The 23,216-nt window shown below is 30.8% G+C and overlaps 2 protein-coding genes across 5 annotated transcripts; both read right to left on the bottom strand.

The window, feature by feature from the left end:
• Window positions 1-4,323: 4,323 nt before the first annotated feature.
• Window positions 4,324-9,061, bottom strand: LOC124845975 (protein WVD2-like 3). Of its 4 annotated transcripts, none has more exons than XM_047323169.2 (7): window positions 8,903-9,061; window positions 6,160-6,727; window positions 5,680-5,759; window positions 5,461-5,554; window positions 5,309-5,380; window positions 5,078-5,188; window positions 4,324-4,878 (listed from the first exon to the last, which is right to left on the bottom strand). In XM_047323169.2, the coding sequence occupies exons 2-7, from the start codon at window positions 6,721-6,723 to the stop codon at window positions 4,624-4,626; spliced, it is 1,176 nt and encodes a 391-aa protein (XP_047179125.1). In that variant the 5' UTR covers window positions 6,724-6,727; window positions 8,903-9,061; the 3' UTR covers window positions 4,324-4,623. The 4 variants fall into 4 exon arrangements, with proteins under 4 accessions (XP_047179125.1, XP_087953994.1, XP_047179135.1 ...); XM_088097868.1 differs by having other exon boundaries at window positions 5,461-5,536; window positions 8,903-9,060; XM_047323179.2 differs by lacking the exon at window positions 8,903-9,061 and adding an exon at window positions 8,861-8,879.
• A 3,989-nt stretch (window positions 9,062-13,050) lies between these two features.
• LOC124845965 (ureidoglycolate hydrolase) lies at window positions 13,051-17,879 on the bottom strand. The gene is made up of 12 exons (XM_047323158.2): window positions 17,629-17,879; window positions 17,449-17,534; window positions 17,121-17,195; window positions 16,888-17,016; window positions 16,202-16,288; window positions 15,831-16,033; window positions 15,651-15,753; window positions 15,277-15,368; window positions 15,144-15,206; window positions 14,696-14,936; window positions 13,872-13,912; window positions 13,051-13,357 (listed from the first exon to the last, which is right to left on the bottom strand). Exons 1-12 carry the CDS (start codon window positions 17,809-17,811, stop codon window positions 13,245-13,247), a joined length of 1,416 nt encoding a protein of 471 aa, XP_047179114.1. The 5' UTR covers window positions 17,812-17,879; the 3' UTR covers window positions 13,051-13,244.
• Window positions 17,880-23,216: the final 5,337 nt, after the last annotated feature.

Genomic DNA, 23,216 nt, shown 5'->3' with positions numbered 1-23,216 from the left:
GAAAAAGAATGAATTAGATTGTTAATGGGAAGATGAGGACAGATACTTTGAGCTAGGGGGAATGAAGCCTGGTCCGAGATCATTCTCTGATACGATGGATGAACTTTGCTTTAGAATGAATGGTCTCGAACCAGACACCATTCCCCTCAACTCCTTCATACGTCTGAGTGGAACAAATTGTGGGAGAGAAAGACTTGGTTTGAGACAGAAGCAGTGAGGACTGTTTGATTTTGATTTGGCCATGCATTGTTTTTCATGGGCCCTTATATACGTGAAGATGGGGAATATGTGGGTCAGAAAACGGTGTGTCCCACATGCCATGGCTCCCCCATCTTGTCAAGCTTTTCACACAGATTTTAAGTGTGTATTACACAATATTTTACCCTGGTTTTTAGTTCAAATGATCTATGTAAGTACTATAACCTTCTTTGGGGAAAAGATTTTTACTGCTTTCCTTCTGTTTTTTTAGTTTGTGTTCTTCTTCGTGTTCTAACTACCTAAACGACTGTTCACTTTCGTTGTTATTATTCATTCCATGTGTATATCAGTGGCAAAGTTATACATCTGACGTAGATCTCAACTGTTATCTTTGAAAATTCAAACATACTGATTATGTCTTGGAAAATGAAAAAAGGAGTTAAATAAGGTCTGTTTTCCTTATTTTGATGGTAAATGGTTTCAAATCAATAAAGGTTAAGGTGGATTAGTGATGCAAAAGTAAACAGATCTTTTAGCATCTGTTAAAGGCTCAGTAGCAAAGTTCCCTTTAAGTCCTACCTGCCTTGCCAATCTCTTACCAAACAACACCGCCAAGTCCTATCACAGACGTGGCCAGCAATAGTATAATCCTATTGCTTGGAAGACTTAATACCATCTACACAAGTCTTGCTGTTGCATTTGACTTTAATAGCTCCGTCTAAGTTCAGAAGATTACCTTAAACTGTTCCTTGCAAAAAACTTGGGTAGAATTACTTGTACATTTTGTAAAATCATGTCAGCAGGGTCCGTGCTCCACAATATTATTCTGATGGAGCCAGTTGTGTATTGTGATCAATAGTGACTTTGGTTCTGTGCATATTATTGCTTTCTTTTTATGCATTATTGTAAAATAAATAATAAGACGTAGTTTCTTTCTTGCTTACGGGGTTGATGTTGTCAGAATGACTTAAGCAGTGAGTAAAAGTGATACAACACAAATTATTGTGTATCATGGTATTGAGATGAGTGTTTAAAGGGATTCTCTTTTGCTTTCCACTTAGAAAAAGGGGCAAATGAAGAGTGAATAGGTTCTTTCATTGATGAATGAAAGAAATACTGTTATTGCCAGACCTATATAATCTTAAGCGTAGGTAGTGGCAAGTGGAAAGTGGACAGTGGACAGTAAAACAGAACGTGTTGTGAAGGAAAAAAAAAATATTACTGAAAAGTGAGGGCAAAAAGTGTAGGTATTAGATACGCAAAAATGTTGTGATTTGAATTTCTTGATAAGTTTTCAGCTTATAATTCCACGAAGCTCTAAACATGCAGAAAGTATTGTTGTGGTCCTAACGGGGGAAAAAAGGAAAGAAAAATGCAGTTAGGCAAAGTAAGCATGATGATGAGATTGAGCGAAAGAAGCCCAAAATTGAGTTAGGGATGAAACCGAGAGTTTGACCTAGTTGTTAAGCAGAAGTAGAAGTTGTTCCTACGTTGACTATTAAGGTTTAGAGATTATAGAATGGCGAGCGAAAAACTGGTCCAAGAAAGAATTTTGGAAGGAAAGTGAGGAAAGTCGTGAAGTGAGGGAATGTAATGATAGAAGCAATGAGTAGAAAAAAAGAAAGAACGAATAAAAAAATTTAGAGCATGCGGGTGATTGATTTAGAAGGAAGGATAGGATGGTGTTTGTCCGCTTTGAAGTGTGTGGGACAGTTAAATTGGAGAATAACAAACGATAAAAACAGGGAGAAGGAAACAAATTGAGTAACTGATGATGCGGGGGAAGATGGAAGGAAATAAAACTCACATGCAAAAAGTAAGAGTTAAAGGACGATAGCAACTTGTCATGGAACTTGAGAAGGACGATGGCCCCTCTAACCCCAACACCATCAAATTGCTTTCTTCTTCTTCCTTCACATTTTCATACTCTGCAATCTGCATTCTCAGTTTCTCAACCCTACAAAAAATGTTATGCTAATAACCCTCTGTTACCAAAGAAGGGTCACTCTCTCACTCTCATCCATCCTTTTCTTGTAGATACTCGAGATTATGCCCACTCATCATTGTAGACTGGACACACAATCACACCCTCTGCATCTAACGTAACACTTCACTATGCCGATCAAAGAAACTTCTCCGTACTTCATCACCTAATATCAATACCATTTTTTTCAATGTGTCGGTGAAAAACATTAACTACATTGAATGGAATCTCGCTATTCTTTTCTCTAAAATAACAAAACCACCTTTTAATATCACTCAAGATTTCAGTTCTCAATAATTTAGCATGTGAAGTGTAGTTAAACTCAGCTGATGAATTATTCACATCATATTCATCGATATTGATAGATATCTTAATATTTTCATACGAATTTCAGATAACATGCCGTGATATCCTTCGCTTAAAAATATCACACCCTTTAAAGAGCTGCAAAAGCATTTTTAATTTAATAAAATTATATATAGTCCTTTTTTTTAGTTTATATTGTAATTTATTTTGGTTTATATTTGTTTTTATAAAAAACAGAGAGACTTAAAAGTTAAAATATTCAATTTTTTTTATAGTGTAGATAGTTATTTATAAACCTAGAAATAGTTAACGTTACCTTCCTTTTAAGGGTGGATCTTGAGTGTTAAGACATTCCTGTATGTTGGGTTCGGTTTGAAATTATCTTTGTGAGAATTAGTTTGCCAAAGTATACTAATATTCTGAGAAAGATGATATCCGTATTATCTTGTATTTAAACTTATTTACTGTAACCTAATTAATTTATCTAAGACATCTTTCAATGTCTGAGTTAAAGAAAATCCTCACAATAAAATATTAAAGAATTTTTTTCTTCAATTAATTTTTATATATTCATGTGTAACATGTCCATGAAGCATTAAGATTAGCATTACACTAATATGTTAAGTAAAATTAACTGTTAAAAATAATTATTGCGATGCTAAAAGTTAAAAGAAAAATTGATTATTAGAAAACTTTATTAGTTTTCAGAAAAATAATTGCAGAAAACTAAAAAAAAATTATAAGTGAATATATTGAATTAGAAGTATTTAGGATAACTAATTTTAAATGTTATAGTAAAATGATATAAAAGGAAATATTTATATATTTTTTATAGATAAATTTGATCTTTTTATGAATAAAAATGCTTTTTAGTAGGGAATTCTTATATTTTTTATTTATAGATAAAATGTTTTATTACATATTAAAATAAATAGTATAAATAATGTAATAATTAACATAAATAAATAATACACTAGTTACAAATAACTCCATGGTTATTACATACTCTAATTGAAAATAAATATATACAAATGTTGAAACAAAAATGTTTTCTAAGGCTGTATGCACTTAAACTAATTGTATAAAGGATCTACATTAAAAAATGTTAAAATGTGGTTTGTTCACATGTTACTTAGACATTTACGTCATTTAGATTTAACTCTATCAGGCGAATAAAATTTCGTGCTTAACTCATACTCAAAATAATAATTTAAACTCTGTATTTTACCACTTCTACTCATTATGACAGTATACAATAATTGTACCAATATCAAACACAAATCTGGTTTGACCTCTAAGAAAACTTTTCTTGATCAGAAAATCCTACAACGAAACAAGGTTTTAGAATATGCTTCCACAAACTAAACTACATGGATAGGAAGCACCATCCCTTAGACCAGAAGTGTTGCTTTTACAAATGGGGTATCCTTTGTTCAAAAGGGTTTCTCTTTTGCCGTGCAAAAACAAAACAATACAAGCAATAGACATAAAATTTTTATTTCTGCTTTCTACCGTAACTACTAGACATTAATGTCCCACCTAAAGGCAGAAAGCACTTGACCCTTCAGCAAAGTTGCACGTTATTCCTCTGGCATTATGGCCATAGTATGCCAATGTGAGTGATGTCACTGAAAGAAAGAAAATGGTCATCTAGACGGATGATCATCTTAATTTTAAACAAGGTTCCTTTTATGTTGCATGTAATGTCCATATACTCCCATAAAGTTGGAGGTGAAAATCATAGCTATGGCACTATCTTATCTTTCGTACACTACTACTAAAACCCCAAACGGCTTTGCTAATGCGAGAAAAAGTAGCTAAAGAAATGGCAACAATGAAGCATAATAATTACTTTACTGCTAATCGAACAGCATTATTTGATGATGACTTCAAACAATCTGATCCTGGACTTCAGGCAGACAAACAAATGCTGAAATTGCTCTTGTGAGCAATAGGATTTAATTTTACAAATAATTTGAAATAAATTACAAATAAACATTTTACTACTTACGCAATGCACACAGCAGCAAGTGCCTTATAAGTTAAAGGAAAAACATGTTTGTTGGGAGAAACAAGACCGCAGTCCCCAGATACATATAAATTAGAAAAATGAGGAACTAATCTCACTGAATATTTCACTGGCTGCCAATCTTCAAGTCTGCTTGTCCAGTTACTTTTGCCATATCAATTTCTTCAATATGATTGGCCTTGTTTTTTGGGTCACACAAGTCATTCACTTCACTCTTAACATCATAGTTGTTGGTCTTCAGTGTGTGATGCTTTCTCCGGATACCAGATGCTTTCTCCTTACCCCCTTCAGATAAATTAACTGCACCATTGTCGCTCTTTTGCCGGCCCAGCTTTGGAGATTTTGCTCGCGTGGCTGGTAGCTGACCCAGACATAATACTCAACTTTTGTCAAGCACAGAAGTTGAAAATATGTCTATGTAATTAGATCTTTCACAATTATAATGAGCAGTTTTTCAGTTACAGTTGAAATTTAGTTCTAGAGCTTAAGATGAACACAACATTTTTTTTTAAACTGCGCCCCATACATGATTTTATAACAAGTACAAGAACATTACATACCTTCTTCAGTTCAACCTTGGGAGGAGGCCCCTCATGGTAAAAGCTAGGCATAGGGCTTGCTTTAAAAGTTAAACTCTTCCTTAGCTGCTTGATAGCTTCCTCCATCTCTTCCTTAAATGTTTAGAAATTGATGAAGGAATTGGAATGAGAAAACAAACTTATGTTGTTAAATAAAGTAACAAGTTGGCAATGTATTCCTAAGTTTTGAATATACAGGATAAAGTGTTGCACCTTGGTCCTTGCTTCACTTTGATTCTTCTCAGCTTCCATTGCTTGGTGCTTTTCCTCCAATTTTGTATAAAACTATGGAAGGGACCATGAACAAATCAATTTGAGGTAGGAAAACCTATTCAAACAAAGCTAACTAATACACAGGTTGTTACCTCCTTCCTTTTTTCTGCACGTTCAGTGGACCGAAACACAGGAGCAGAAGAAACAGTTGCCCTGGATTTGATGGACCTAACAGAAGTTCCGGTTCTTTACATTGTCAAGTAGTAATAGAAATTTCAAATTCTAAAAGCAAGTAGACCCATTGCCAAAATAAGAAAAAACATGACATGAGAATTTTATACTTATCAACTTAAACATTTTTAAGAGGATACATTGAAGCTACGGAGCAAGCATCATCCTCATCAGGATGCTTCTTGTTATCAGGTTGCAATGGCTTTCTTGAAACTAACAACTGCAAGTGAAAGCAGAGAAAATAAAAGATTTAAGACTGACTGTGAATAAATAGTAACAAGAAAAAAGCTAACCATACACAGTTCACCAATGACTTGGTCAAATAAAATTTAATTTCATTTAATCGCGATGTTTATAGCAATCCTTATAAGTTATAAGATAACAATTTTACCATTCTGTGGAATCGCTTAATGGGATAGACGTAAAAAGCTTAAGCTGTCTGGTTCTGAACTTTGTATGAATATACAAGAGATAATTTATAAACTTAAAAAGTTTTTCTTCCCTGATGATATATTTAAGAAATCACAGTGTTAGAAGGGATTATTTTTAAAACCTTTCCACAAATATAAAGATATCAGAACGATTAAAGATGGAAATAAATTTAACACATTAGCATATACCTGATTCTGTTTATACATATTGGGAGATAGCACGCTTTTTTTATTTAAAGATTTTCTCTCATTATTGCCCTTGTCTTCTTCAAAAGCAGGACGAGTTCCAACCGAAGCACGCTTCTCGGTTGCTAAGGAAAACGGCTGTGGAACTGTGGGCTTGATTTGGGCACTGCCTGTACACCTGCTATGAATATTTCCAGCAGGAGGTCGTGATCCATTCTTCACAGTGTCTCGTGGCTTGTGTTTGCCCCGTATTTTGTGGGATTTAAAACTTTTCTCACTGACAACATCCTCAGAATCTGAGGTTAACTTCTCCTCGCACTTTTTAAGATTATTGACATCAGAGACCTTAACAGAAACTTCTGTGGTGCATTCCTTCACCTCATACTCCTTTGCACTCTCCTCTGAACTATGATGTTCAGTTGTCTCGTTGATTTGTTCATAAGACTCTGTAATATTGTGATGCTCACCTCCAGCTTCATGACCTGAATCATGGGAAACGCCATCCGAATATACTACCACATGATCTGGCTCCTTGATGATACAAATATCTGTATCTTCTATTCCCATCGCTCTATAGCAAAGAAATGTGAAAACTATATAAATTGAATTGGCTGAAATGTCACAAATAATAAGGATAGTTTGTTTTACAGTTCTCTGTTACGATTGACATACATAACAGAAAAATAAGTACATGCATAATTGAGAAGGGGCGGAATCGGGATGTCCTTATTTTTTATTTTGTAAGCACCCAAAAAAAGACAATAGTCTTGTAGGATTCATTATTTTTTATATAATGTAGATCAAAACAATTGACTCATTTAAAAGAAAATTTGAGCAATATAATACATATAATAATATTTTTGGATTTCGTTTAGCATTGAGAGACTCGGTTCATTCTAAGATCAATACCTGAAATTACATTACAAACATCTATAAACTTCATCTAAAATATGATAATTCTTACGATGTTGATGGTGAAATTGAGTTTGAAGAATTAAAGTTCATTTGAGAGATTCTAACAATTAAATCAAAATCAAGTTTTATGATATTGAATTCTTTGAAGACATTTAGTTGTTTCCCTAATGCATGGCATACCTTGTAGAATAATATTAACTATTCCTATTATTCTTGCACGCACTAAAAGAAGTTTTTTGAAATTAAAATTGTTTAAATCTTATTTGCAATCTGCTAAAGTAGATTAAATAGTGCTGCTCTAACTTCTATTGAAATATTTAAAAAAAAAAGGTAATATGAAAGAATTATAGGTGTTTTCGCAACAAAAAGAAAATACAAAAAGAACAATATTTATCAGTTTTCCACAAGACACCAAAAATTTGAGGTCAACCCTGAACCTATTTTGGGTAGAAAGATAAGAAAAATTAACCCACAAAAGATATGCGCCAAACCATTTCAAAAGAATTTATTTCTAAAACAATCAAATAAAGAAGTATTACAAAGAACACGATATTTTCTAAAAGTTCCTTCATGAAATCTATAATTACACATTTCTCTGAATTTGTTCGGAGAATTATCTAGATGTTATCCTTGAAACTATTGTTCTCTCCTGGAAATATTCATTAGAACTATTTTCTCCTCACTACAACCACAATTGATTCTGACACTCACAATTTAAACACTGTTACTACTAACATGCCTAAATGTACTTATAAATTTAATAAACACAAGGCAAGATGAGAATATTCTCTAAAATCCTTAATCGTTGCGTTCAAGTACAAAAGGTGAAACCAAGGGGCAAAAGATTATTTTAAAACTCAAGAAATGAGCATGACAAGTCTTTTTGTATGAAAGCATATGTGCATTATTTAACATAAATCATATGGAATAGAATTAATTGTCTACCTAATTCCAGGCTTAAAAGCACTCAGATAAACTAAAACATGCAAAAGGAAAGCCATCAAATTGGTTGGTGGGTGTCTCCAATCAATGATTAAGACTCTAATAATTAAAAAATCAACAATTCAAGTATCTCATAAACAGGACATCATATGTGCAAGAAAAAATATGGGTGTTAGCAAGGAAAATAAGAATAGCCCGGTTTATTTTCTTTTTAAGTGTAACCACGAAGATCATCCCAAGGAAAACATGTTGTGGTTTAGAGAAATTAAAATACATTGAATTTTCTCAAACTCCAAAATGAACGAAGAGAATATCTTACATAAACGGTGTCCACCGACAAATTCAATATAAACATAGATCACACGTGAAGAGCGGTTATAGTATATATTTCAAGTTACAGCAGAAATGGCAAAGTTTAAATCTCGATGGATTCATTATTTTTCCAAAACTGGATCAAAACATGCAAAGATTTAGGTGCAAAATGCTTCCCAGGAAAAGAACCAAAACCCAAAAAAGAGGGGAAAAAACTCAAACTTTAAATTATCTATACATTGCAATAGAGAAACAATAAAGAAAAAGCGAATTCCAAAATTCAACATGTAAACAGATTTGTCTTCTTCTTCCTCAGCCACATTAGACATTTTCTCAACAAGTAACTAAACCTTCACTTAAATTTTTTTTCCCATCAACCAAACAGAGCCCGATTTCTAAAGAAAATCAACCCAAAGGGTCAATGAACCAGAAAACTATAAAAGAAATAATTGAACAACCCATTAAAGTAAGCAATAAAATAAAGAAGACACAGAAACAGGGAGTAGGAGGATCGCAGAAAGAAAAAAAAATGTACATTTTGAATAATAGGAATGGAGAAGAGAGCAGAATGACTCACGTTGTTAGATGGATCTGGAAAGAAATAATGCAACTGTATTGGTGTGTTGTGTTTTGAGTTTGAGTTTATGCCTGAGTTTTGTCCTGTACTGTGTATGTTGTGTTGTCGCGCGTTTATATCAGCCTCGTCGGTCACTCGCCGTTTCTTAACGGTGTTAAATTTCGTCTTTCCAATTTTGAATTTGGATTCACCCCCTTTTGTTGTGGTGAACAATTGTAAATAATTTTTTCCTTAAGCCACTGGATAAAATTATCAACGAATCCCTTATATTAAATTTAAATATTCTACCAAATACTTTTTGTCTTCATCTCTCTTTTTCTTTATAATAATTGATAGTGCAATGTTTAATCAAATAGACAAACACCCTCTCGTTTTTGTCTTTACAATTGGATATTTGTGTACAGATACATCATTGCGTGTTTTTAGTCTTTTCTTTTCTCTTTCATTACCACAAAACCTCATAATTCATACACTTTTTTTGCATACCCCTTTTCCAAGTCATTACTTACTAAAATTACTGAATGCTAAGTTAAAGTTCACAACTTTAATTTGAATTTAAATGAAATTCTGTAGAATTCAGTTTGAAAAAGTATTCTCTTTTTTTTTTTTCATGTCAAATTGAATTTTCAAGATAAAATTAAATATTCGATCTACTTGGTGCGTTGTTATCCCAATCATTTTACTCATCTAAGAATTATTGGAATAATTAAAATTCCGTTATTTAACACCTGAAATTAGAAAATAAGTGGATCCTTCATTTTTTTTATTTTTTTACTTAAAGAGAATAAAGCCGAAAAAAAACAAATAAAAATAATCTATACATATTCATTTTTTTTATTTTTTTTAAATAACCATCATTTTAAACTAAAATAATTACATTTCTATTTTTATTCTTTAAACAATCGTTAACTTAAATTTAAATATTTTTAAATTAAAATAATTATTTTATCATTTTATTTTTTTTAATTAATATTTATTTAAATTCAGTTATTTTTTAATTAAATTAATCATCTATAATAAAAAAAGGGCACACATACATCATGTATTTCCCTTGTTTCCAGTAACATTTTTTAAACTAGCGCTGAATCAACCAATTAAAAACCGACCACAACCTTAGGATTTAAGTTGTTTTTTTTCAAAGGCAACAAAATGAGTTTATTGCTAAAATCAAGATTAGGAGTATAAATCAAACAATAAATTGGAAAGCTGAAAAACACGTTTGACAGGTGCCTGATAAAATTCGTCAATAATCAACAGATGGTCCCCTCCTATATAAAAATGTTAATCTCTGCTATAAGTTTTATTTTTCCAAAAAAAAAAAAGGTTAAATCCCATATAAACATCATGCACAACTCACACTTATATATAGATAGAATTGCATCATAACGTGTATAAGAGTGGCAAAGTTTTATTCATTACTAAATGAGTATATTCTACTAAAGAATGACGTCATGAATCCTAGAATCGCCACTATAAGAAGACTTCTATTTAGTTATTATTTGCACTTAAGGATTGTTCTCACGGTTGAATTTGTATATATATACGGTTTTTAATACTAAAAATGGAAGGTATAATATGTGTCTATAAAATTTACCTAACTAGAGAAATCACATCAAATTGCCTAATAAGATAATCTATCATTGGAAATATTTGTATCAAAATGTTTATTAATCCAAATTTAAATATAAATAAGTTCTTAGACTTTAAGTGTGTAACTCAACTCCCGGTGAAAGTGGTGTATCATTATTAGTCAAATACTAATTACTAATAAGGGTAAGGTTTTCAACAATGCCCCTTGTGCTAAAGTTTGGAAATTTTTAAAATATGACTAAACATTTATAGCTATGGTTTGATTTCTATCTTAGAATTTATGTTTAAATAAAACTCAATTCGAAAAACTAGTTTAAGAGGGACATTTCTGGTGTTTGTATACACCTGTTGAATGAGGTTTCTATCATTTCAACGTGGTATCTCCATCATAAATAAATAATAGTAGTTACGATCTGGTTGATGACATAAAACACTAATTAATTTTGCCAGTAAGGATCACTAAATCATGATGGTAATGTCTTTGCAGAAAAGCAATTAGAGAAAAGACATTCCATCTAATGCATTGCTTAGATCCTATCCATGACTGTTCCTGCGTAACCCCTCGAAAAATGCCCAACACCCTCCCATCATTTATTAAATTGTTAATAATTCATTCAAGTTCTTGAATTGTCTTTAGCCCTAGATCATTTGCAAATTAATATTTTTTAACATCCAGTGCAAATAACGGACACAAAATTTGAATTTCGTGGCTTGGGTTTTTTCAAACGAAAGCTTGAAGCTTTAATCAAAGCATATGCATGAAAAAGTAGCAAAGCTTTCCTGGGATGTGCATGTTTGTTGTTCGGTTTGCATTGATTTTTCATTACGAAAGTGCGTGCATTACATTCTTTAAATATTAATAATGCACTTCACATACAACTCCATCATCACGTAGAAAATTATGGATATTCAAAAAGTAACCAATGTTAGTTAAAATGATAGCTAGATTTTCATGAGAAAAAGTTTGCATTCATTTGTTCGTCTGGCAAGAAACTTAACAGGAGAAATAATGAGCAATTATACATTTCAGCATTCACATCCAGAAGGTAATTCGTGAGTTAAAAGGATTACGATAAACTTAAATTTTAAAAGTTTATTAGTAATTTTATTTAAATTTTATTGTATTAGTTCTAATAATATTTAGTTTAATTTTAATAAAGATAAAATAAGGATGAATAGTTTTAATTTTTCATTAATTTAAATACAATATTTTATTTTTTTAAAATAAGATAAAGATATATTAAATAATTGTTTTTATTTTGAGTTAATTAATATTTTGTTTTTAGTTTTTGTTATTTGTATTTGGTGAAAGTTGTATTTACATTTATTTATTTAAAAGTTGTCAAAATTAAGTAAAAGTTAAAAAAAAAAAATTGAAGAATCCTGTTATGACGTAAGTCACTTTTATTTTCTACAAAGTGATTTCAGATAAGGGTCAAACACTCTCGAGAAAACAATAAATGCTTGGGTGTTTTTGTAAGAAAGATGTCAAAGGCTCTCAACATAATGAATGTGCACAGCTTAAAAAAAAAGCCAAAATAAATGTGCACAGCTTAAAGAAAAAACCAAAATAAATGTGCACAACTCACATATGTTTCATCTCTCTTTCTTTTTTCCTCTCTCACTAAAGTTTTGATACCACTTTGTAAAAAATAAACCTGACACACACACTGTAACAGGACTCTTTAATTCACTGTAATTTTTATTATTTGTATTTAATCTAAAATCTTATTTACATCTGTTTAAAAAACTGTCAAAGTTCAATTATAATTTGTACCGTCCAAGATCCTATTTACACCTATTTTAAAGACAGGCAAAGTTCAATAAAAATTAACACAATGAATAGAAAAGTCCTATTATAACGTGTGTCACGATTATTTTCTACAAAAATTGCTTTACCCTGTTTTGTCTGTTGAAAAGTCATTATTAGTTTAACAGTAGAAAGTTAAGAATATAAAGGCTACATTAAAAAACAATGGTTTAGAGGTCAAATAAATCACAATCTAAGTCAATTGAAGTACAAAATAGTAGGTACAAACCTTCCCACGTCAAGGTTGAGTTTGAGTCATAATTTGAGAGCGAAGAATGAGCGGTTTGTTCTTTTGAATCTCTCCGTAGTTTAAGCAATAAACATAGGCATGGGCGAAACTACCCACCTGGAGCATCACAACTAAAATTCATCCTTACTTTACTAACTTCCTTCTTCTTGAGGAAGATCTTACAACCCACAATATCATTTTCTCACTCAAAGGATCCATGAAGGGCTATTCCAACCACTAAACTAAAAATATGTATTTTTCCCACTTATATTCTAATCACTTTTATTTATTGAATCCAGCTGTTTTGACCATTATAATCAGGTGGGATTTTAAAATGTAATATGGACAATAGAGAAAAGTAAGATGTCTTTTGTCTCCATACAAAGTGGTCCAACTATTTAAGATTTAAAAAGGCTATTCTGGTTGGGGTGTATGCAACTGGGTTCTACAATACCAGTAGTTTCTTTGTCTTTTAAGCAGTTTGGTGAAGTAAAATTCACTCTTGTGAGTCCTTCCACAGGCAGGCAATTATCATTTTACAACATTAAAAAGTGTTTCTAATAAATCTTCTTGTCATATTGAATAGTTCAACCCCTCATCTTGATAGAAAAAAGGGGGGATTAAGTTTTAAATTATTTAATCAGTAAGCCATAACAGTCAACAGTCTAACAGAAATAAATTACGTTTTTTCAACAATGATAGTCCACATGAACTCACTTCAGAAGATGTAACTGACTGGACAATTTAGCTAGGGTGAGCGCCAATACTTTTACACCATTAGACATATCTTGAATGCTGGCAAACTCTTCAGGCTTATGGCTGTACCCTGTAAAAGCAAGAAAAAGAATATTGACAAATTCTTTTCTTTATGAAGCTCTTAAAAACATTTGAGTTTGAGATTTAAGACAGACATCTGAATCTTCAAACTATTAACAAGATAAGGTCAAATTTGAGTTTGAGACAGACATCTGAATATTCAAACCCACTTGGCACCCTCCATTTACTAGTTGGGGAAAACCCAATCCTCAACCAGTTAAATTGGATTTTCCAGTCAAAAGTTGGGTATGGTAGGATGGGGATGGGGATCAAAGGCTATGACTAGAAGTGTTTTTTCCATGTCTAACTTAACATGAAAAAAATTATATTAAATGTTTCTGAATTCTTAGTTCATTCATTAGATGTTTATTTACACAAGATTACAGCTCTACTTTTCAATCACTATAGGTCTTTAAAATAATTATAAGAAGAGCACAAACTACATTTTGTTCCCTTTCTTTTAGCTATGGATTGCACAAGAAATGCTGAAAGTGCAAGTGGTTCGCAATAAGAAAAGTAAATACCTTTGTAACAAGGAATGAAAATCATGCCCATCGGAGACAGCCTGCAATTAAAAAATGGGCGTACATGAGCAGCAGATATTTAATTCATATAATAGCAAACCCCATGTGTTCTTGTAACATAATATAATTGGATTAAATTATGCCAATGGAGGTCTTTCAACTGCTGTCAGAATGTTTGCAAGCATTAAACTTGTACGTGGCTATAGGATGAAAAGAGAGACAGGAGGCTCTCAATAATATTCTTCTGAATGTATGAAATTATATTAAATTCATACAATAAGCATTGAAACAAGAAAAAAAAAACTGAGCATCAAATTATAGCAATAATTAGGACAAGTACCAGCGTAACGCTACCACTAGTACAAGACCACCCCCAACAAGTCTAAAAACATGACAAGACTCCAAGCATAATAAGAATCCCAATATTCTACAAAATTAAAATGTGTGCAGTTTATGAGCAAGTAAAAATTGTGAGAAAATGTTTTGTGGGTCCAAATAACTTATCCAATCCATTCACTAGCATGCTCAAAACAAGACTTCTTATTTTTATATTTCCTCCCATTTGGTCTCCATTCTGATTACCATTATGGTCAAGGTTTAGTCCTTGTATAAAGAGAAAGAAATTAAATGTATTAGAATAAAGCAGTTTTCCCCCAGCTCATGGAAATCACGGAACCTTTGCATGAACATTTTTCTTCTTAGTTAGATCTTAGGATCTTTTCAACATTTGAAAATTTAATAATGGATATTTTGGGGCACTTCATACAAAAATAATATCTGCTCTAGTAAAACAAACTGTCATCTTTCTCTCTCTCCAGCATTACCTGGCCATAAACAATGAATCATGATAGGCTCTACTGATCATCAATTTGCTTGTCAAGTTTAGTTCTTTTGTTGCAATTTCAACTGCCTTTATGACAGCTTCATCAGAAAGAGCCGGTGGATCCTGATTAATGACACGAAAGTCAGAGAGCTTGACACCACGGGTTTTGGTTATTTTAATTGCTGATTGATGAATTTTCTCCACCACTTTGTTTCTTCTTTCCTCATCAATGTCTCTTGTGTCTATGGCAATACAGAACAATTACAATCTAAATATTGTATGAATGATTATAATAAATTAGTAACTGGAATGATCCATAGGTAGTGAAAGAAAAAGTAAACAATCATCTGTAACAAGCACAATGAAACAACTATTGTATGGTAAAACCAGTTGTAATTTAACATTGTCAGAATGCCTGGTACAACTGAAGTTGTCCAGTAAATACACACCAATTTCGAGGTGAGATTTGCTAGGGATGCTGTTGATTGCTCCAGGATGCAGTTCCAGGATACCTTGTAAAATAAAAGAGATTAGTTTAAATGAAAGTTCTAGATTAACCGAGGCACTTCAATAATAACTTACCAACAGTGCCAACGGTATCAATTGACCCAGACTCCAGCACATGCCTCTCCACAGCCAGGGCTAGTTCAGAAGCAGCAAGACCAGCATCATTTCTGCTCAAAAGGATACATAAAGTGTAATTAAAGCATTAGAGTTTGTCCATTAAGAAGTTTCAATTTCAAAAGGGATCAAAATAGTGGACTAGAAAATGTAATGGATTCAAAAGATAGAATGTTACTATTTGGTCTCTCAAAAATCATGGAAAGATATTGAACAACATAAAAAATTCTGAAAACTATAGAAAAAAGATATCTGCATGTTCAGTTCAAGTTACTGCGATAATAGAAAAGGATAAGTGTGTAATGTAAAAAAATAATATCTAATTTAAGATGGACCTGTTAGGCATGAGGACCGCGCCTGCATGACCCCCATTTCCTTCAAATTCAACCTTTAGACTTGCTGGAGCTGCAATGGCAGTAACTATGCCTATAGATATACCTGGGTCAAGAAACATATTACGTCTGATCATTGAAGTTATGGCTATTTTAAGGTTATGTTAGCTCCAAGATGCGTACCTTCATCTTCCAGAATAGGTCCTTGCTCTATGTGCAGTTCTATAAAAGCAGAATATGTTCCTTTCTTTAAAAATACACTGGATAAGTCGTCTCCATTTTTCCCATACCCAGCAGATCTTGCAGCATCTAGGAAGGATATGTTTTGAATATCAGTTGTTGTCTTTAGAGCATTTGCAAGATCCTCACTCCCGGCCAATAAGCGGCTGCACAAAAGTAACAAATGATGAAGCTAGAAGTAGAATATGGACGTAGCTTGGTTATCATGTCAGTGAGACAACACGAGAGGAAAATAACGAATTATGGATTTGTTGATAAAAATAACTACAAAGAGGAATCCTGTTCGAAGACAGTACATAAACGCAGTTCCTTACCTTCCCAAGCAACCTATCCCAAAGCGTGTTGGCTCTTCTGATGTGAATGATATGACTTCCAATGATCTTCTAGGTTTAAAACCAGACCTGTAAAGGTTTACAATCAATATCACAAACATCACTACTCCCAAAAAAAGTGGATAATGAATTATTGTACATTATAAGTCTCATCTTGGCAATTTGGATCTTTCATGCATATAAGCAAATGCAAGGAATTAGTTAATCTGTGGAACATCTCATTTCTCTCCAGTTGTATGAGTTGATATTTCGGTATTTGCCAGAACATAACTTGTTCCTGTCTTTTGTAAAATAGTTTAGAGACATGGTATGTTGTTTAACATCGAGTCATCCACGGACAACACAACAAATCCATTGCTATTGTTCTGGTCAAGCATGAGACTTATAATGTACAATAATTCTAAGGCCAAGATGTTTGAATAGAAAATACAAGTTAGCTTTATCTTGATTCGATGTTTCTAAGGCCAAGATGTTTGAACTTTGAAATTATTGTACTGAAAGAGATGAGTATCTATTTGAACTAACTTCTGCAGAGGCTAATGCAGAACACCAGGACAGTGAAAATACATTAGGAATTAAATGTGCTAATAGACAAGAATTAAACATTCTTGTATTCTGAACATTCAATTAAGTTCTACAAATAATAAGGAAAATAAAAAAAATGAAACCTTTTTAGGACTCTGATGGCTTCAATAGCGCCTAAAACACCAACAACTCCATCATACTTTCCAGAGTATGGTATGGCATCAACGTGCGAACCTGTTGCAACTGCAGCAAGCTCAGGCTCGAGGCCCTCCCTGAATAATGCGATAAAGCGAAATAGAAGGTTACGAGGTTCACATGTGCTTGACGACCAGATGATATTGTGTTTTGAAAGCTTTTAGGAACAATGGGCACTCACCAACGACCAAATATGTTACCAACAGCATCCTCTCTCACAGATAGACCAGCAAGTTCCATCTGGGTTTTTACATAGCTACAGATAAAAAGACGAGTAAAAGTCTATAAAGGCAGATTATGTTCAAGGCATATCTTCATAAGATTGAATAGTTTATTCATGCGTAAAAAAAAACACTTGCACCTCCTTTCTGCACTAACGTAAATTCACCTTTGCATCAGTCTATGCAGTGTTACATCAACAAGGTTCTTTTACACAATACCACAGCCAAAATATAAAGCACGGCCATGGTAATAAAATTAAAAAGAAAAATGGAATTTGATTCACGTACTTGCGACCCAAAACATCCTTGTCAGTGAACAAGACTCTGGTCACTGATGGAGCAGGTGAGTCAGAAAAAGCTGCAAGCTCGTCAATCTAAGAACAATACACAGTCAATAAGACTATAAACAATCATCATCGCCAAAAAAACCAAAAACCAAAAACCCCAGTTGCGTTAGTAGATTACTACCTGGTTCTGCAGAGCTTGAGCATCAACGGAGAGTGAAGTGAGTTGGAAAGAGTGAGGTTCGTTGATTGCGTAGCCAGAAAATTTCTCCATGGTGGCTGTGATAGAAGGGTCATCATACTGATGTTGCTGAGCAGAGACAGCAGTTAGTGTGAGAACTAGAAATAGGAGCACAGAGTGAACCATTTTTTGAGGTATTAATTGATTGGCGTTGCTATCAGCAACCACACCTACCTCATCGGCGGTAATAAAGGATTCCTCTGCACGTGTTCTGTCTATTCACGTGCAGATAGCACTCTTGATTCGTGAAAGTGAATGACATAAGCCCCACAAACCTAATATCTCATGATCTCAAAAAGGTTTTCAGAAAATAAAAATATAACTGTTTTCAAATAAAACCAAATAACATTTTACTTTTTATATATTTTATAGATGTTTAGAAAGGGAGGATATGGTTTAATTTATTTGTTTGCATTTTTATCTAAAACTAGTCTCATCGCCCGTGAGTACGGTTTTTTTTTTTTACTTTTTTTTTTTTTTCTAAGTAGTGACAAAAGATAGGCATGACGAGTTTTCATTTCGAAATCTGATCAGTTTATTCATTTTGGTTAATCGTTTATTTTATGAGTCCGGCTATATGTTAATTTGGTCATTGAGTCCATTCTAGCAAGATCAATTAGTTTGTCTATCTCGACAATTAGTCAGCTTAGATCATCACCTCACTCTGTGACCATTGTTTCTATCTCGATTCGGTAGAAATTTAAGTGTGAATTTAAGAATCATGTTAGTAGAATTGAAAAATATAATAGTATATAAAGGTAGAAGACACGATAACATATTATTTTAAAAATTTTAGTAACGTTAGTAGAGAGAGATATTAATCCAATAGGTGGTTGAACTTAGATGTCTGTTTGTATTTCTGGTGAAAATCTCTTTTTTGATAAATTTAATTATCTAATAAGACTAGTCCATCTCATTCATTTTGATCAATCGGTCATCCCCGTCTAGTTACAAATTTATATAAAAGAGAAAAATTTTAAATGACAAAAAGATAAATAAAAAAAATGTATAATTATGGCTAACCATTTTAGGTAGTTTATATAATATTGCTTTCTTATATAGTCGATAATAAAGAAAAAATGTCAAAATCAAAAGAATAAAATATTTTATGTTATGAAGAAATCTTTTTTTAGAACACGTGGAATAAGAGCTCATTTATTTTCAATATTTGTTAGTACAAAGTTATTGAATATCGTTTTCTTATCATAATTGAGATATTAATAATTTTTATAAATAAAATCATGTACCTAACAAACCGATAATTATTAACGGTAAAAAAATTGTAACTTTTATAGCAGTAAATTTTCCACCACATTATTTATAAAAACTGTAGAGCATCAAAGAAATAATGTTAAATTTCAAAAGTTTGGAAACAATAAATTACTAATTATTAACAACCTTTCGTTTTAAGTCTTGAAATAAAATGGATTAAAGTGCTAATCTGATTACAAGAACTTTTCAAAATACTCAAAATCCCAATTCATTCGCTATAGTAGGATTTTTCTTAAGATGGTTGATATTTCGTGTTAGACATTATTTATTTATATAACAGCAGAAATATAATTTTAGAATAATGAGGAATGAAAATGTTTATGATTAGGTTTAAAATAAATTATTATTCTTTTTACTAAAATTCCATAATTTAAACTTTTTTAGTTGATCACACATTTTTATCAATAAATTATATTTATAAGGAGACATTGGTCATTAACTTATATGACATGTCAATAATAATTTTGGTTTGATAATTTATTTTTATTGCTGTTTTTTTTTTCCTTTTTAGAACGTTAAGTGCCATTTATCATAATCAACTGAGGAATAGAAATAGTAGTAATTTGAATATGAGAAAATATTGGTTGTAGTATTAATTAGAATAAGGAAATATTGGTTACATTTTATATTATTACTTTACAATCTATTGAATTTTGGAATTTTTCACCTCACATGACAGATTATTTTCAGGTAATGAGAGTTGATAATTTTCATACATTTAGTTAATTTGATAATTTGATTTAGATATGTTGAGATGAAATTAATAGACTAGAGTTGTATTTTCCTATGAATTTAAATTATATGGAGTTGTGATCTAATTGGTGTATACTTATTTTGGCATAAATTTTAGTATTTGAATAAGTGAAACATACTTAGAGTTAATCCATATTTGGGTGCATATCAAATTTATTTTTATGATTGAAATATGTTAGAAGGTTGAAAATGATAATTTTTGTCATTTTTTTGTCTGCATATTTTTCTTGAATGTGGGTTAATACTCAAGTGATCGCGTCAAGCAGTTGCAATCATTGTTTGAATATAACAATATTACTTAAGTTCACAGTGGTTGATTAGACTATAATGTTTTTCACTCAAGTTGCGTCTTAAGGTTTTGACGAAACAGATACAATTTTCTCTTATTTGAAACTTTTATTGTTCAAGTAATGAAAAATTAGAGTTTTCACAAGTGTTAATTATTTTGTAAATTGGGTAACAAGTCACTTCAGTGAGTAATGGTGAGATGCTTGAACAAGAAAAAAAAATTAATATTAATGTTAATACTCACGAGAGAGATTATGTCCATTATCACTTGAGTGAAAAGATATGTTATTCAGAAAATAATTTCACAATTTGAACATGATATTTTTTTTATCTAGTAAAGATTATGTTGTTTAAATAGATAAACGAATTCAAGCCATATATACTATTGTATGTTATCATATGATTATTGGTACGTAATTTAATCATATATATGATATATTGATAATTCATTTTATATAGTTGAATGTATGACATATGCGATGAGATGAAATTTAATGAAACATACAACGGATATATATATTGTATGATAGTTAGTAGGAATGATATTTTGAGTAATAGTTGTTATAATATGTTAATGTTTTAAGAATAAGACATTAATAGTTAGTTTAATTCATGAATTATATATAATATAATATATTATATTTCTAAAATAGGAAGATTATATATATATATATATTGTGACGTTGGCGTGTGTGATATTTATACAAGGACAATGATATGTATATGTGTGTTTGTCACAGTAAAGTTAAGTTCTAAGGGAATCTTAAGATACGGTGACACAATTTAATGCAATGCGTTTTATAATTTAAGTGCAATCAATGAACTATAATAACCAAATCACAGTAATAAAAGAGTAATGAATACCAATTCAATGTCCAGCTACTTGATAGTACTGCTTACTAGCATTGTCCAATATTCTTTATTCATAGGAGACAAATTATCTATGAAGAGAGAAATTCGATAAAGTACAATGAATAAAACGAAAAACTTAATATAGTAATTAAGTTTAAAAATATGAAGTAAAATTTTTATTGTAGCCTATTTTTTTTATCCATTGGATTTCAATCATTAATTGAGCTTTTGGACTAAAGTTTACTTGTACGAAAAACAAAAAAATATTGCTCGTAGTCTTTAGAATATATCATCTAAAAATACTGAAGATAATTATCATTCACATTCAAAGAAAAACAATTAACTTTAGAAATAATCAAACTCAAAGAGCCTTATAATTTCTCCATTCACAAAAAGAATTAGTTAGTAAGAACTGAAAACAAAGAAATCAAAGTTTGTCAAACTTAAACATTTTTTTTTAACAAATCAATAGTAATCTGAAAAAAATATTTAGATTTCTTTTTTCTTTTTACTAAATCTGAACTTTATGATGTTTAATATTCATCGAAAGGTGAGATTTATCGATAAATATATATATTTCAATTATTGATGAACGATATTTGTTATAGTAATGTCATGACTTAGGTATAATTCATCCTATAGAATTGTTGAGTTCATCCATAACTAAGCTCTTCCATCTAATATACATACACAGCTAAAAAATTTAATTAAACCATAATTGAGTAAAAATTGTTATTAAGTTCATAATATATAACAACTTTAAAAATTCAAAAGAAAAATTATTGGTAATTAGTATTTATTGATGAATTTTTTTTCTATCTATAAAATTTTGTCCATAATTTTAATAACTTTTGTAATAAAAATAAATAACTTCTTTTAAATAAATTAGTTGGTTTCAAAATGTTTTTTCTAATAAAAACAATTAATTACTTTGTTTTTGTCCTAAAAAAAGTGTGTTGTGGTTAGATAACAAGAGATTAAAACGATTGTAATTAGTGTAATTATCATGATTTAGAATATGAAAAATTATAATAGATTTCAAGTTACAATATTTTTTAATTTGTTCATATTTGTATTTCTAATATTATCTTTTAATGTTATTAATTATTGTAACTATTATAATTATCAATTAATGATTGTAAAATTACTTGTTTTTGAAAATTCTTTCAATAATAATAAAATTAGAATTATATATATATATATTATCTATATATTAATACATTATTCTCTTACTTTCTAACACTTTTTTAATTCACTTGTCTTAATTTAAGTACATGTTTCGGTATTTTTAGAAGGAATTAAGGTATTTTATTGTTATTGAGGAACTTGTTTTAAGTAATGTAGTTTAATTTTTTATTCATAAATAATAATATAAATAATTTTGTATTTTATTTTTATATATTTATTTTGATTTTCTTTATAATCTATATAATTTGTTTATATTTTTTAAATTTTGATTCTTTATCATGAATTTGATGTAATTGTTATGTTTTGTATTATTTTTTATTTTAATAATATTTTATTTGATGATAAATAATTAACGAGTTTTTGGGATGTCAGCTTATATGTTAAATTTGGTCTAAGATAAAGTTGTTTGAAACTTTTTAAATTAGTTATCCTTAATTGATTACATTAATTAATAAGTTATTGGTTAAATCAAGAAGTTACAAGTTAAATTGTACAATTAAATACGATAAATGTGTTAAATTATAACACCTGTAACGTAAATAATTGTATTAAACTATGGACCGATTTGATAAGTTGATTTTCGTGGTTTTAAACACTAGAAAGTAAATTATGACAATGTTGAAATTTCTCTTAATATTCATTTACATTTTCGTCCACAACACCGAGTGATAAGTGTGAAAAATAGTTGTTTTTATATTTATAAATGAGCCCAATCTTGTAATTATTTATGTTGTTCTTCATTGAAAAGTAGTAGATTCTTATGTAAAATATTGTACAGGAAATGGTGTATTATTTACACTCTGTCAGCCAATTTTCGCAAAGCGAAAGCCAAAATTCGCACTGCCAAAAGAAGAAAATTCGCATAGCGCACTAGTACATGTGCGCTGAGCGAATAACATTAGTTAAAAATGCAGCAGTTAAGAAAATTCGCATAGCGCGTACATGTGTGCTGAGCGAATTAATGAATTTAAGTGGCTTTAAAAGACGTGACAGAGCGACATAAACATCTGCTCTTCGAACAGAAGTTCCGGACAAAAGAAAGAAACGAAAACATCTCAGGAACTTCCGGATACTACTTCAAGGCAACAAGACACCATTGTTGCAAGGGATTGCTTCAAATGTGTACGTTTTAGATGAGTAGGAGTAGTTAAATTTCTGTTACGTTGGGATTGGATGCA

The sequence above is a fragment of the Vigna umbellata genome, chromosome 8 (genome assembly GCF_029865625.1).
Source record: "Vigna umbellata cultivar VRB3 chromosome 8, Vumbellata_1.0, whole genome shotgun sequence".
NCBI lineage: Eukaryota > Viridiplantae > Streptophyta > Magnoliopsida > Fabales > Fabaceae > Vigna > Vigna umbellata.
The sequence above is the reverse complement of the archived record's forward strand: the minus strand, read 5'-3'. Positions and strand labels throughout refer to the sequence as shown.